General features: G+C 38.5%; 1 protein-coding gene across 4 annotated transcripts in view; it reads left to right on the forward strand.

Annotated features, from left to right (window-relative positions):
* The first annotated feature begins 170 nt into the window (after positions 1–170).
* The window catches only part of LOC128852429 (uncharacterized), a 102,556-nt gene continuing 87,595 nt past the window's right edge, over positions 171–15,131 (forward strand). For all 4 annotated transcript variants that reach the window (XR_008450268.1, XR_008450269.1, XM_054069197.1 and 1 more), the window contains exons 1-3: positions 171–469; positions 4,230–4,368; positions 4,458–4,522. Coding sequence is in view for 2 of the 4 variants with exons in the window: in XM_054069197.1 (XP_053925172.1) it covers positions 241–469; positions 4,230–4,368; positions 4,458–4,522 (433 nt within the window). In the remaining 2 variants the exon portion in view is untranslated. The remainder of the gene's footprint in view (positions 470–4,229; positions 4,369–4,457; positions 4,523–15,131) is intronic.

Below are 15,131 nucleotides of genomic sequence, written 5' to 3' on the forward strand. Positions count from 1 at the left end.
GGTTATTTTAAAGGTGCTAATTATAACAGACTTCAAAACAATTCTTGGCTTAATGTGGAAGGAATTCAAGGCATGCATGCAATTGCAGGGCTATGATGTCATTGGGATCTCAGCGATGCGGTGGGATAGTTTACATCGCTGGAGTGCAGTGGATGAATATAAGCTCTTTAGGAAGCACAGCCGGGGATGGTGACGAGGGAAGAGAGCTGGAGGAACACATGAAGTTTTGCCTGAGGACGGATGATAAGCTATCCGAGACCTCATGAGTTAAGATTAAAGAAGGGAGGTCAAGGTGGCCAGTGTTGCAGACCACCTGATCATGAAGAAGTGTGTGATGTTCTTCAGGCAGCTGGAAGAAGCTTTATGCTTGCACACCCTGTCTCACAGGGAGACTTGAACCATCCTGAAGTCTGCTGGAAGGGCAACACAGCCGGGTGCAAGCAGTCAAGGGAATTTCTGGAAAACTTTGGTAACTTCTGGAACTTCCTAACACAGCTGGTAAAGGAGCTGACAAAGGGGAGGGTCTTTGCTTGACTGGGTATGTGCAAACAAGGTAGAGGTGGTCAAGGATGGAAAGATTGTGGGCAGCTTTGCCTGCAAGGACTGTGGGATGGTAGAGTTCAGGATTCTGACAGAAGGGAACAAATAGCAGGATCACAACCCCGACCTTTGGAAGAGCAGATTTTGTCCTGTTCAGGAACTTGCTTGGAAAAATCCCATAGAATATGGTGTCATCAGGTAGAAAGAGGAGTCTAGGAGTGCCGGTGATTTTCAGGAACTGCTTCCTCCAAGCTCAAGGATTGTCCATCCCAATGACAGAAAACCCAGCAGGCGTGGCAGAAAGCCTGCATAGAAGAACAAGGAATCTCTGACTAAAAGTAAATATAAAAATGAAGCATATAAAAAGGAGAAGCGGGAACAGGTGACTCTGGTGAAATATAAAAATACCGTCCACGTGCCTGGATGGAGTTAGGAAAGCCAAAGCCTTCTGGAGTGGAAGCTAGCAAGGGATAGGATGGGCAACAAGAACAACTTCTTCTGTAGATCTATCTTCAGCAAAAGTAAAATTGGGATAAATGTGGGCCCACTGCCACATGGGGCAGGGGCTTGGTAACAATAGATATAGAATAGGCCACAGTGCTTAATGCCACTTATTCAGTATTCACAGGTCCCAGTGCCTAGGGGGAAAATCTGGAGGAAGGAGGACAGTGCTGCTGGAGGAGTATCAGCTTAGAGAATATCTAAACAAATTGGATATATGCGAGCCTATGGGATCTGGTAGTGTGTACCTGTGGAGGTGGCAGACATCATTGTAAGGGCACTCTCAATTATCTTTGAGAGGTTGTGGTGATCAGGAGAGGTTCCAGAAGACTAGAAGAAAGCAGATGCCAGTCTTGCCTTCAAGAAGAGCAAGAAGGAGGATCTGAAGAACTACAGGACAGTCAGCCTCACCTCAGTCACTGAGGAAGGTGATGGATGCGGTAAAGGTGTCCAGCAGCTTCTTGGGCTGCATTAGACAAAGAGTTGGCCAGCGAGCTGAGGGAAGCGATCCTTCCCTTGTACTCAGCACTGGTGAAAATTAATGAACTATCTTGTATGAAGTTTGTACTTAAGACATGACTTGTACCCTTACTTTGAGTGGATCAGTTTATACATCAAGTCTATGACTGCTCTTTCTAGGTAAAGCCAAATGCTAACAAGACTGCAACAGCTTACAGTAGTTCATGTTAACAGATTATTTGGTTTGGTTTTGTCAGTAACTTATGAAGTGGTGTCAAATCTCATATTTAGACTTTCACAAAGGACCTCACGTTCACCTGTTGTTAAAACAGTGCAGAACACATTATGCAATTGAGTTTAATTTTTCATTTTACAGAGTCAAGTTCTAAACGTGAAACTATTCTTCATCAAAAGGAAAAGAAAGGAAAAAATGCTTTAAAGAGCAGCATATGAATATTCCTTTATTTTAGTAATGAGTAAAAATAACTCAAATTGGGATTCCTGTCCACTACAGATGTAAATAGAAGTGGAAACCCATTTTACTACTTGACGGTGCATCATTTAAGCTGACAAACTAGGCGAAAACTAGTATGAGTATACAAGTATGTTCATCAGTTTATGACATAAGGTAAGTGCGCAGGCTGATAGGATGCATTTCACTTCTACCGTCACTAAGATATCTAGGCTCCACAGTATCTGTCGTGAATCTGTTCTTGTTACTATGGTAACAGTGTGTAAATGAAGTGCCAAACATTTATGAATATGATATATACAGCAAGGCTTATTGCTATATTAATTAATTGGTGTCTGCTAAGAATACCTGACTTTCTGCAGCCTAGTATCTGTCAGGGCATACAGAGTAAAAATTGTTATTTTTTATTTAACAGGTTTTTTTCCTATTTATTCTAATAGGTAAATAAAGCAAAGACATCTAGCACAGCTCTTCTATGAAAGATTATAAAAACTGCTAGCAAGACCTCTGCCGTGACTTACTAGAATGTTCTTCTAATGTTTTTAGGTTATTTCCATATTCTAAAGTATGTAATTCTTTTGGTTAACTGCAGGTTGGTATTATTTAAAGGCAGAAAATAATTTCAGTGCTTTATGCACTATACTGCGTATTTGTTTGATATTAATTTGACTGTATACTCTTAGGAGAAGTCTGGACTCCATAAAATCTGTGGAGTGTCAAACTGTGTTCTTCACAGAAGAAGTCTGCACTTTATGTTCAGGATGCAGAATTCTGTGCCCAGCTTCTTCTGAAAGGACCTCTGCGATGGATTGGTATGAAACTAGTAGATTAATGGATTAGTTATTAATCTCTCCAGTTGACCTTGTCATGTGGAGATGTTTTATGAAAGTCAGATGTTGGACAATCGTGTAAGCTACCAGAAGGTTGTTAGTGTGTAGATGAAGGGACAGCATTTTACTGTGATATAAATGGTTAATTTTGTATTATCTTACAGCGTTTTCTTGGGACACTGATATAGTTGAAGAGCCATATCCTGTTGGTGTTTTCTCTAATATTTTCTCAGAAATAGCATGTGTCCACCAGTAAGGTGTATTGATGTAATTACCTGAGTGTATATTTACTTTAGTGTCTATTTGCTTGTAGTGATGTAAAGTGGCCTATCGTATGAATCATAGAATCATAGAATGGTTTGGGTTGGAAGAGACCTGAAAGACCATCTAGTTCCAACCATCCTGCCATGGGCAGAGGCTCCTACTAGACCAGAAGACAGACTTTGATACCATTTATATTAACAGAGTATGAAAGAATCTATGGTTTGTGCTGAAACGCATCCTTGGCAAGTTTGCTGTTGGCTTGAACAGTGACAAATGGCATTTTAACAGGAGTTCCTATGCTAACTCAAATAGAGTTGTCCTTCAGGTTTGCATGTCTGCACCCAGGGTAAAGGGCTCAATAAATCTTCAATGTGTGTTTGGTTCAGGAATCAGAATATATCAGTCAGTGTTGAGGTCTAGAGGTTTTCTTTCAGATTTCTTAATCAGAATAATTGGGCTGAGTACTTATCGGAATTCTGGTCTAGGGATTTTAGGAAATATTAATAAATATCTAAAGCCATTACTCTTTTTTTCTCTCAACCTAAGATAGTCTTGTTTTTCCTTCACCAAATTTTCTTGGGAAAGCTTTATCCTGTCTTCAGAATAAGAACAACTTTTCATTTGGGACACCCAGCTTTAAGTGGACTTACAGCCCTAAAATAGCAGCTTTAAGAGGCGCTGTCTGTAGCATTGTAAATGCAGTTCTGTCGTAACTAAATTACAAGTAAGGTTAAGGTGAAAGAGCTCATGAGTGTTTGTATTGGCTTCGATTCAACCGACATAATGGTTTTGCTGAGCAAAGAGGAGAAATCGTTTGGATTTTTTCTACCAGGATATCAATGACACAATAAAATGCTCTGACCTTGTAGCATAGTTTAAGGTTGTATGCTACAGAAAGCTATAATTTCATGCTATACCGACAATTAATTTAAACCAATCTTTATCAGATGTTAGAAAGATAAAATCTTAACAGTTTGTTGTAGCTTAAACAGCATTCTGTACTCTCTCCTGGATTTTTCTACTCATAAAATTTCACAGTAGATCAAGTTGCAGAATCTAGAATTACTCACTCGAAACAAACCGAGACCTTGCATCTTGATGTCTGTGCTGCTAAATAATCATGGAATCAACCTTAGCTTATTTTCATCCCCTTGTTTTTGCAGAACTTCTGGTTGTAAGAATTCACAGACCGCTTCAAAATCCTGGCTGCTGCATCCTTCTAGGATCCACAGCCTTTCCTCCTCTCCATCTGTCAGTCATGGAGCGCCACATTCAGCTTCACTGTGAAGGATCACATCTCCTGTGAGCTTTTACTGGTTTTGAAAATTACTGTGTAGGTGCTTCCTAAAGTAGTGTGACTTCCCAGCAATTGACAGCAGTTCTCCGCACAGATGTTTCAGGCTTGAAAGTCTACAAGCAGTAAAGTGCATCAAAAGAAGTCGCAGAGGATCATGTGGTGAGTAATTGTTCAGCATTATTGTAAGCAGCCTTGCATTCTGAGGAAGAAGTCCTCTTAGTGTAATAGATGAGGTCCAACACAAAAAAACCCCAGGACTACGCCTGTAATTTTTTTTATGTAATAAATTAAGAAAACCAACTGTGATTGCCTTCGAGATAGTTCCCTTCTGAGTTGACACACAGCTGCACATAATGCTGCCAACGTTCAAAGTAATTCCACATACCTTTTTCTGAAAGGCTGTTGAGTATCTCTGTCAGTTTTGCTTTCACTTCTACGGACAAAAGAAGGGTTCCTCTGAGCACTGACTTGATCTTTGGGTAGAGGAGGGAATCACAGGGAGCCAGGTCTGGCAAATGTGGGGGGTACTAAAGCACAGTGATGTTGATATTAGCTAAAAACTGCTTCACAGACGAACTGTTGTGGACTGCACACACTGACATTTTCCGACTGAGGGCAAGAAAATGTGTATGTTTGAATGTATGCCCAATTGTACTGAGCAAAGTGATTGAGTTGAGCCTTGTCTCACTGTGACAGGTTAGGACACGTTCTATAACCATCTCTTTGTCTCTCCCCTCCCACTCTTGGTTCCTGAGCTGTAGGGTTAGTCTTGGTTTTTTTTGTGTCAGACCTTGTAGTGCAACTTCACCATTGAAAGTTTTGTTACTGGTTCTGATGTGGAGCAAAAGTTTCACCTGAACGCAATAATCGCGTTAGATTCTAATAATGTCCTTGCAGTATAATGTTTAATTGCAAAATTAATTACTTGATTTGTCATTTTGAAAAGCAAATAGAAAAGTGTTCTGATATAATTTTCACTGGGCGTTTTTTGTGATTTGTGAGTAAACATGGAAGATTTCACACTCTGTTGCTGTGGTCAGAAGGTGAGTGTTCCAGCCTGCTGTCCCCCTGGGCAACATTATGAGCTGTGTTTAAACTCAGTAATGAAAAGGAAATCTGAGCACCCTGATCTAGTAAAGCGTATAAACACTTGATTAACTTTAAATGTGTTACAGAGATCATTGATAAAGCAGGGCTAAAGCGGTCATGCTTTCCTGGATTTTAGGTCTAGGGCCTAAAGCCCGTTCAGTTAGCATAGCCTCCAGTTCATACATAATGTTATGTCCATGTTTTCACACGTGTAACTCGGTTCATAATGACAAATTAGACAGTTCTCTAAAAGAGTACTTAGCTAAGAGTGAATTTTTGCAAAAAGTGAAGACTTTTTTCTTAATATCTGAACTTAAATGCTTGTTTGGTCTGACTTAGTAACTCAAAGAAGCATTTAAGATACTTAATTCACAGGCAAGTTTGAATTACAGAAAACTGGCAGGGAGGGTTATTTGAAAAATGAGGTACTTGAAACTTTCAGGGACAAAATCTGTTGAACTGTGCTGTGGCCAGGTGTAAGGGTGGATTCAGTTATGTTAATAGAAATGATATTGTTAGAAAGGATTTAGACTTTGGTTTCTTTTACTGAACTCACAACTGAAACGATTTAGGAATTATTGGCACCAAGCAGTAAAAAGTTGTTAACCAGGCTAGAAAATATCGTAAGAGATGCTTTTATGTATAGCTCCGTGGAAGATGGGTCTTTGACTTTCACAAGTAATTCATTTAAACAGTGCAAGATTGTGTGTTTTGGGATTAAGGCAACGAGTTGTTAATAAGTAACTCAGCAATGCCAAAATGGTGATAGATGGTAGAATGTTTTCGCCATGACTTGAGGCTGGCTCCCTTTTCCACTGTGTTGTTGCTGCTAACTGAGGCAGAGTGTTCTCTGTACGTTGTTGTAACAATTCCAACCCTCACTACTCCTATAAGAGATGACAAGAAGGACAACTTAATGTGGCATCCTTTCTGTAAGTTTGGGGAGCCGTCACGTTCAAATGAATGGGCTAGTAGGGAAGGTAATTAACCTTGGCCTTGTTGGAGAGACTTGGACATACATATATGACCTGTGGGTTCCATGTGCAGATTGGAAAGAGGACATTTTGCTTGAGTGGGGTTGCCTGTATTTTTATAGATGTTCCTGGTTTGTTTGACTCTATTGACCGATGCACTCAGTGTTAAGATTAGTATGGCACAATAATATTATCCTAACACTAAAAAACCCCTACAACTTTTATTATTCCATGCCACTATATTTGATAGTACAGGTATGAAAGCCATAATGTATAGATCCTGTTTGTTTAGATGATGATCAGAGTAAGGAGAAAGCTCTTTGATTTCCCCCTTTACATTGACACGTGTGCATCCACCTTTAAATAACGGTTAGTGAAAGCTATGTAGAATATTAATTGGTACCTGGGAAGACAGTGAGATGACTTTGGTGTGCCTGAGTTCAAAGAGCTCTTCAAAGATGCCGATATAAATCCACACTTCAGCCTTTGCTAACGAAACTGTGATCCCAGTTACTGAGGATGGGTCCCAGGAATTCCTGTGTTGTTCTTGCTGGTGAGTGCACTAGTTTATAGTACTAACACCGAGGTCTTTTATTTCCACTGTTCAGAAGTAATTTCTCTCTCTGTTAGAATGTCTACTCCAGTTTGGCATAGCTCACAGAGGTTTGAATTAGGCAGTGACAAATGTGTAAAAGGACACGTGAAGTTTGCAAAAACAATTTTCATAATAGATGGAACTGCCAGGGATGCAGGAAACAGAGATGAAAGGCAGATGGCGACTGAGGCTGCAGCTGTGAATGGGCAGGATATGGTACCTATGTTGCATTATTTATTTCACATGGCATAGAAATGTACACAGTGTTGAACTGGAACAAGCAGATTGTTGGGCTTATCCAGCACCTGTTTTTTTTTGTCAGAGATGTATCAAAATTATCCCAAGCCAAGTGTGCATAGCAACAGCTTGTAGTATCCTCATCAGTATAATCTAGACAGTCTGATATTTGTTAAGCTAAGTGCTAAAGCTGCTGCATTAGTTGAACATTAAAGCTTTTGGCTGGCACTTGTTTATAATGTTCAGCTGTTGCAGCTGACTGGAATTGTATGAAAATTCCTTGTTTCCTTATGTGTACTTCAAATGCCTTTCCAGAACTTGGTACTGTTTCATATCCAAATTCTTGTTCTCCTCAGGAAGGAAAATGAGAGGGTAAGTCTGTGTAACTGTACTAGGATTCTTGGTGTAGGAGAAGTGGGTAATATGACCCCAATGAATTTAGCAAGGAAAGTATTCTCAAAGTGGTTTAATCTACTAGTAGTACAAAAAGTTATAGGAACTATAATTTGAAGAAACTCTAGGATCCAGGTGCTGCTGATGTTTTTTCTCATCACTTTTTCCTTTTTTTTTTTTTTTCCTTGTTTTCCAGACCAAAGTCTTGAAAATACTGAGTTATTTGTAAAGTCCATGCTTAAATGCTGACCACGGAACTATTTTCACTTCCATATTGATTAAGCTGGACAGCTTTGAAAATCGTTAAGATTTTATGTAATCTCCTGATTACAGTGGATGTGCTGGTCGTGTTTCACGAGATTTCAATACAAATAAATCTTTGAAAAAAAAAAAAAACGCCCTACTTTTCTGTTATTTCAGGTGGTCTTGGGTGTGTTGCTCATACATAAAATTGTTAGGATTCTTCTAAGACTGCTTCGGAGGTATAATATTTCAGGATTAAAATGCTTAAACGGGAGTAAGGCAACTAAGCTTCAACATTGTGCCTTTTAAAACTAGTGAAAAGTGGCATTGCAACTTCCAATTTACCCCTAAGCCTTTGATACTTTTAAAGCATAATCTTCTTGTAAAGCAGTTCAAGTTTGGTAAAGTCACTTAAAATATTCATTCATGTACTTCATGCATAGTTCAGTGTTTTGAATGGTCACTTATTGTTAATTTACTGTCCTTGCCAATAAATTTACAGAATTTCACCTCTCTCAGACATTGTTGTTTAAACTGTTGTGTTTTGTATAGAATAATTTACAAGTAATAAGAGTTCCAGAGCTACTGGCCTAGAAAATAAAGTATATGAGTTTCAGTGTAATTCATGAACTTTGTGAAATATAATACTTCCAAAAGAAGGGATGAAACATCCAGGTAATATGTTCTTGTTTGGCCATTGAATCACTCACCTGAATACCCATGGGAGAAATGAATGGAAATCACTGGTAAGTGTTGACTACTGGGAAATGAAGTGTTCTGATTTTTTCCATAAGGTTTGTGAAAAATTTCGTAATAATCTTATATTTTATTTACTGTGAAGAATAAAAATTGTTGTATGTCAAAGTTTGATGTTGAATGAACAATATTTTAGGCTTTTGATCTTGATAAGGGCAGTTTTAGCTTAGGTTGAGATGCATTTTGAATGATATTTTGGGGAAAGGATTGAGGTGGGAAAACATAGCTCCTCTACTGATGCTAAAACCCTTATTATTTTTACAGTTCTGTCTCCTAGCATCTAAGTTACAGTTAAGGTTTTGCTGCACACACCTAATTGGCAATATTTGAGTGCATGGATAGTGACTCCCATTTGTACACTGCAACTTGAGTTTTCCTGTGTAGTCAGCAGATAGGCTTACTAGGAAGAGAAACAAGATTAATTAGCATTATGAATTTATTTGTAATACATTTATTTGCTATACTGTGCTACTCTTTCCTTTTAATTTTGCACATATTCAGTTTTAAATTACATTTAAGTGCTATATAAAAAGCTTTTACAATCTAGACTTTCTAGACCAAATCACTGGTAAACAAAAGACACACCTCAGAAGTTAATGATATGATCTACAAAGCGTATCCAGGGGTCTGTTTGTTTTCTTCTTCCTCCTAATACTATGAAGCATTTTCATTCTGTTTTATCTTGGGGCTTGACTTCAAGAGTAGAAACATGTATGAAATTATGTTTTTATTTGCATAAAGATTTCAAATGTACTTCTCTTGGAGTCTTAATATATATGTGTATTTTTATATATATGAAAAACATCTGGCTAAGTGTTAGTGCTGCTTCTGTTTCTTAACACAAAAGGGAAGTAAAATGAATAATCATAAGCTTTTGAATCACGATCTTAAAAAATAATTCTTGTCTAGCTGTGTGTAGTTTGTAGAATTACACTGTACACTCTTTAATTAACATTGAGACAATATATAGTGGGTAAAGAATGCTGTCTTGTGATGAAATCAAAGACCTTGATTTAAAACTCCCAAGTTATAGATCTGACTCTGCCTCTCTCTTAGATCTAGGACAAGGTAAATAACTTCTCTCTGACGAAGTTAGAGCATGTCTGAAAGCTACTGTCTTTCATAAATTAGCACTTTTGATTGCCAAGTGAAAACACAAATATGAAACAGGGTGTGGGAGGCTCGGTTACACTGAATAGCTGGGTGATAAGGGATGCTTTCAATTATCCGGCTTTTTTGTAATGGCTAGCACATACAGTATTACTTTAACTACAATGCTGATCCATTGCTGTAAGAGGCACTGTCTCAAACAAATGCAATTAAGTATTATCTAGGAACCAGATCACTACATGTTTTCCAATACTTGTTTTAATTTTGTTTTTATCTTTGCTGCCACGTTGTTGTTCTTGAATATCAGTTAAAGGCATGCTCTGCTAGGCAACTAAACACACTTTGGCACCATGAACTTTTTAAAGAGCTAAAAAATAGAATAAAAGCATACTGGTAGAGCATAAACCGAGCTCAAAGAATGTCTGGAATTAACGTTATAAGCCAAAAGTGCTTTCTCTCTAAAAAAAACCCAAAACTTTGGCAATAGAAAAAAATTATAGCCAACAGTAATGTCCAATACTGCACAAATATGTTCTATGTACAGAGCAGTTATTACATAGCAAAAGTTTTCCTCTCTTTTACCAGTAAATGGTTACCATGGTGACTTTTCTACACTTTAAATCCACTCCAAATCCCTTTGGTAGTTTTTTAAGGGAAGAAAAACCAAAAACCACATGGCAAAAAAGAAACAACCGCTCAACCAGTCCCATATGAAACCTTGACTCACTGCACCCTGAAGCATAGTTTAGAATCCAGCTTTTTGGAAAGACGAGTTCTTCCTGTTGCTAGAGAAGGGAGGGTCGGGATGAAAGTCTGTGTCATGAATTTCAAATGCAACCTGATTTGCAAAATCAAGAATTGGTTGCAGTGCTGTGTACTTTCAAGAGTGGTTTTAAGTGCTATTTTTTCCTTAGGTGATCAACTTTTGAGATACCTCAAAATGGGTGAATTTTGAGAAATTGCTCATCAGTTTAAATCAGATAAACCTTTCATAAAATTTATCTTTAGACACCTACCTTATAAACTGTTCCCACTATGTTCTTTTATATCACTAAATACATATTAGCATGCTCAGGGTGCAGCAATGATCCTTGAGAAAGGCAAATTGAACTCTACAAGTCTGTGTTTCTTTCCTTTTTATGTAACAACTATCTTAGAGGGTATCTACGGTTCAGGCCTCTGCTGCTTGGTCAGGTTTATCCTGTCTGTGCCAGTGCAGTTCACAGCATTTGTAGTATTAGCTGTGTCTTGAGATAATCTGTGTCTATTACTGTTGTCACTGTCACAATTTTATTCTCAGTCTTGTGTTTGTTATTTTTTCATTAGAAACCTGGATTGAATAATAATCTCAGTTTCATTTATATAAAAAAAAACAACCCGAAACACCATCTCAAAATGCTGTGAGAACAGAGAAAGCTTCGTGTTGTGATTTATACTAATCACTTACTGAGAATCAACTCGTGCTTTTTGCACGTTTGGTGAGCAACACTACTGGTCAATCCAAAATAAATATCTGTTTGTTTGGATTCCAGTTCCGTCCAGACATAAGTTGCACCTGCCTATCAGATTTTGTCTGTTTCTGTGTCTCATAGCTAGTTTCATTTGCGCTCTCAGATGGAGAAAACGATGAAGGAGGTCTTAGTAGTATAAATGCATTAATTTTCCTGTGTCCTTGTGTAGGTTTCTGATAGGACAGAAGAGTTGGTAGCAGCCTGTACATCCTCAGTCCTCACGGAGTTTACAGCACTGCTTTGGGCAGGACACAAACATATCACAAATAAATGAAAAGTATGAATTGTGCTTCTGGTGCTTAGCGGCATTATATGTCGCAAGATAAGCGACATAGCAAAGAAAAGCGAAAAATAATGCTTCTACTTACTCAATGAAGTTGGACATCCTGCAAATTATCTGGAAGATTGTATCTGGGAAGAAACACACGTGAGATTTCTGAAGCTTGTGTGGTTTTTGCAACGACAGGCTAATTAGGTGAGGATAAGCATAAATTCTCAGCATAGAGTTTAGTAATGATATTGAAGTATTGAAAATTGTGATATGTGAAAAACATCAGGGGTTTTATGAGACCTGATTAATCTACTTGATAAAAAATTCTTTGGCGGCAGCAGTAAAATATCCAGAACATAACCCTTAATTTTGTGTTCACTGCTTCTCGGACTGTTACCAGTCCTTCTAGATTACCTAACTATGCATTTCCTAGTGCTTTCCAGCAGCTCAGAGAATGGCTGTAAAAATCCAGACACACTGCAACTAGTGAAATGCTTGGAAATTTCTGAGAAGCTCTGTTTTAGGAACCTCTGGATGAATTATGATACAAGAGATTTGTCAAAAGTAATTTGATATGTAACCGTAACTAATCATTGAATCTCAACCAATGTGAAGGAGAAACTCTCACAGATAAGTGAAGTCAGTGTGAACTCAAGATTTATGAGATCTCCTTCTCTTTTAATCCAAAAATTTCTCACAACATCACAAAAAGCAAAGTTCACATACCAAAAAAAATCTGAAAATACCAGGTCAAACATAAGCAATTAAACCTAAGCAATTAAAACCTAGGCAGTTTAGTAGGTCAAGGATGTCTGACCCAGCAAAAAGATCTGCCGGTGGGTAATACAAGAACTATCTCCAGCTCAGCACTGCACTGCATAAAATGCAGGAGCAGAAACCAAGAGGTCTGTTTTCAAGTGGGTTTGACACACAGAAATTCCCCCTAAGCCTTTTCTGACCTACTAACATCATCAGTCTCAAATGTAACAGGGTTTATAATAGTGTGGTTGAAAAATATATTTTTTTTTCCACAGGTTCTTGGGGGAAAAAATTAAAAAAGCCCTGTCCTACTGCTCCTTTTTAAGCAATAATTTTCTTTAAGGAAGATACACAGGGATACAAATATAGATGCAATATGTATCCAATATATGCTGTTTATTGAGTAGAAAGGTGAATATGAATTTTCTTAGGTTAAATTAAAAAAAAGAGAGAGATTGATAAAGAAAGTTATGTAAATAAGGAAATCTGACCTAATTTTCTGTTTCAAGGAATCTGAACATTTCTCATCATCAACAAACCTTGCAAATTATAGCAAATCTGTTAAATACACTGATATTTTGTTTGTTTGGTTTTGAAATCTCCACTTTTGGCTATGATTATTTGATAATTTCAACCTCAATTTGAAAGAGCGCCTTTTGTTTCTCAAATGTGATTCGTTTGTTGGCGTTACATCTTTCCTATGTATTCTTCCATAACAGGATTCCTGGCAGAACGTCGGGCTTCTGCTCTCTGAACTAATTTGCTTGCTCTTTACTTTATGAGCCCCAAGAAGCAGTTCTGATGTATTTGAAGTTGATGATGGTAGATTGCTTGAACTGTGTTTGCGAGGGCCATGGGGAAAATAATTAGCTTGATCTTTTTATTGATTCAGGAATTAAGTAATTCCAGGTTTTTGTCGTAGTACTTTATGTCAACACAGTGGGAAAAACTTGCGTTTCCTTTAAAAAGGAAGAAAGGTTCAGGTGTCCTGCACTATATGCTTCATCTCAATTTCTGAATTTTAATTTAAATAAATGTGACCTATAGTGATAAATATGCCAGGTGTCTGTTTAATGGGTAGACTTAGTGAAAGGTGTGCACTATGAACAAAACCAGTAAACACTACTTCTTTGAATTCTTGTGGTACCAGCTCTTCTCTAAAGCAAGAACTTGATAAAAAACCAGAGCACTGCAATGCTGAAAGCCCCCAAGATAAAAAAAATAATTACTGAACAAAACCTTAAACAACACCTACAGACACAGATGAGAGGATTTGCCTCAACCATTTTAGGAACGGGGTAAATGGCAGTTGCAAATGCCCCTTTCTTAGCAGAACCTGAGTTTTCCCTTTGGTTACTGAGAGTGGAATGCAGTATGTGAATACAGCTGGGTGTCAGATCCCACACAGCTGAGTTTTGATAGGAGCATCTTTTCACTCATTTCTTTTCCTGGGAAATTTAAGAATTGTAAATGTGCGGTGCAAAATTCATACAGTAATGGTATTCCTCTAGCAATAATCCCATAGACTTCTTATACTGAACAACTAAACCCAGCACTCTTTAGTTTACATATGTAAAGTAGTTTTACGTGCAATATGTTTTTCACTCACTAGATGTCTTGGTGCTCTGTCATCTTCTGGACATGGTATAACTTTTGGTAAACTGAGTCTTGAAAAAGAACCTGAGACATAACTGGATTTTTTTTTTTTTAATTTATACTTGTTAGCACAAATCCCACTCATTTGAGAACCTTTTCTGATTTTTAGTATCTAAAAATGTATGTTGCCTTGTTGAGTGCTATATGATGATGACATGATCATACACTGGAGAAGTGGGCCTGTGTGAACCTCATCAGGTTCAACAGGGCCAAGTGCAAGGTTCTACACCTGGTTGGGGCAATCCACGGTTTCAAAATGGGGTGGGGGATGATGTGATTGAGAGCAGCCCTGCAGAGAAGGACTTGGGGGTGTTGGTTGATGATAAGCTTGACATGAGTAGGCAATGCGTGCTCGCAGCCCCGAAGTCCAACCGTATCCTGGGCTGCATCAAAAGCAGCGTGGCCAGCAGGGCGAGGGAGGGGATTCTGCCCCTCTCTTCCTCTCTTGTGAGACCTCATCTGGAGTACTGTGTCCAGTTCTGGAATCCTCAACATAAGAAGGATATGGAGCTGTTGGAACAGGAGCAGAGGAGGGCTATGAAGATATTCAGAGGGCTGGAGCACCTTCCATACAAGGACAGACTGAGAGAGTTTGGGTTGTTCAGCCTGGAGAAGAGAAGGCTCTGAGGAAACCTTATAGTGACCTTCCAGTACCTGAAAGATGCTACAAGAAAGCCGGGGAGGGACTGTTTACAAAGGCTTGTTGTGATAGGATGAGCGGCAGTGGCTATAAACTGGAGAGTTGAATTTAGACTGGACATAAGGAGGAATTTCTTCACCATGAGAGTGGCGAGGCCTTGGCACAGGCTGCCCAGGGAACTTGTGGCTGCCCCATCCCTGGAGGTGTTCAAGGCCAGGTTGGATGGGGCCTTGGGCAGCCTGAGCCACTGGGAGTTGTCCCTGCCCATGGCAGGGGAGTTGGAACTGGATGAGCTTTAAGGTCCTTCCAACTCAAACTATTCTATGATTCCACAATTATATCATATAGCACTACTTTTGCTTTTTAAGAAGGAATGGGTACTTTTTGAATCTAAAAACAGTTCTCTCAAACCAAACAATAATTTTCTCAGTGAAAGGTTTGAAATGTTTGTCCACTTTTTAAACCAGTGGAAAATGAATATTACTGTTCCCATTAGCGTTAGTTCTTTATAATATGTAATTATGCAACTCCATT

The sequence above is a fragment of the Cuculus canorus genome, chromosome 5 (assembly GCF_017976375.1).
Source record: "Cuculus canorus isolate bCucCan1 chromosome 5, bCucCan1.pri, whole genome shotgun sequence".
Lineage (NCBI taxonomy): Eukaryota > Metazoa > Chordata > Aves > Cuculiformes > Cuculidae > Cuculus > Cuculus canorus.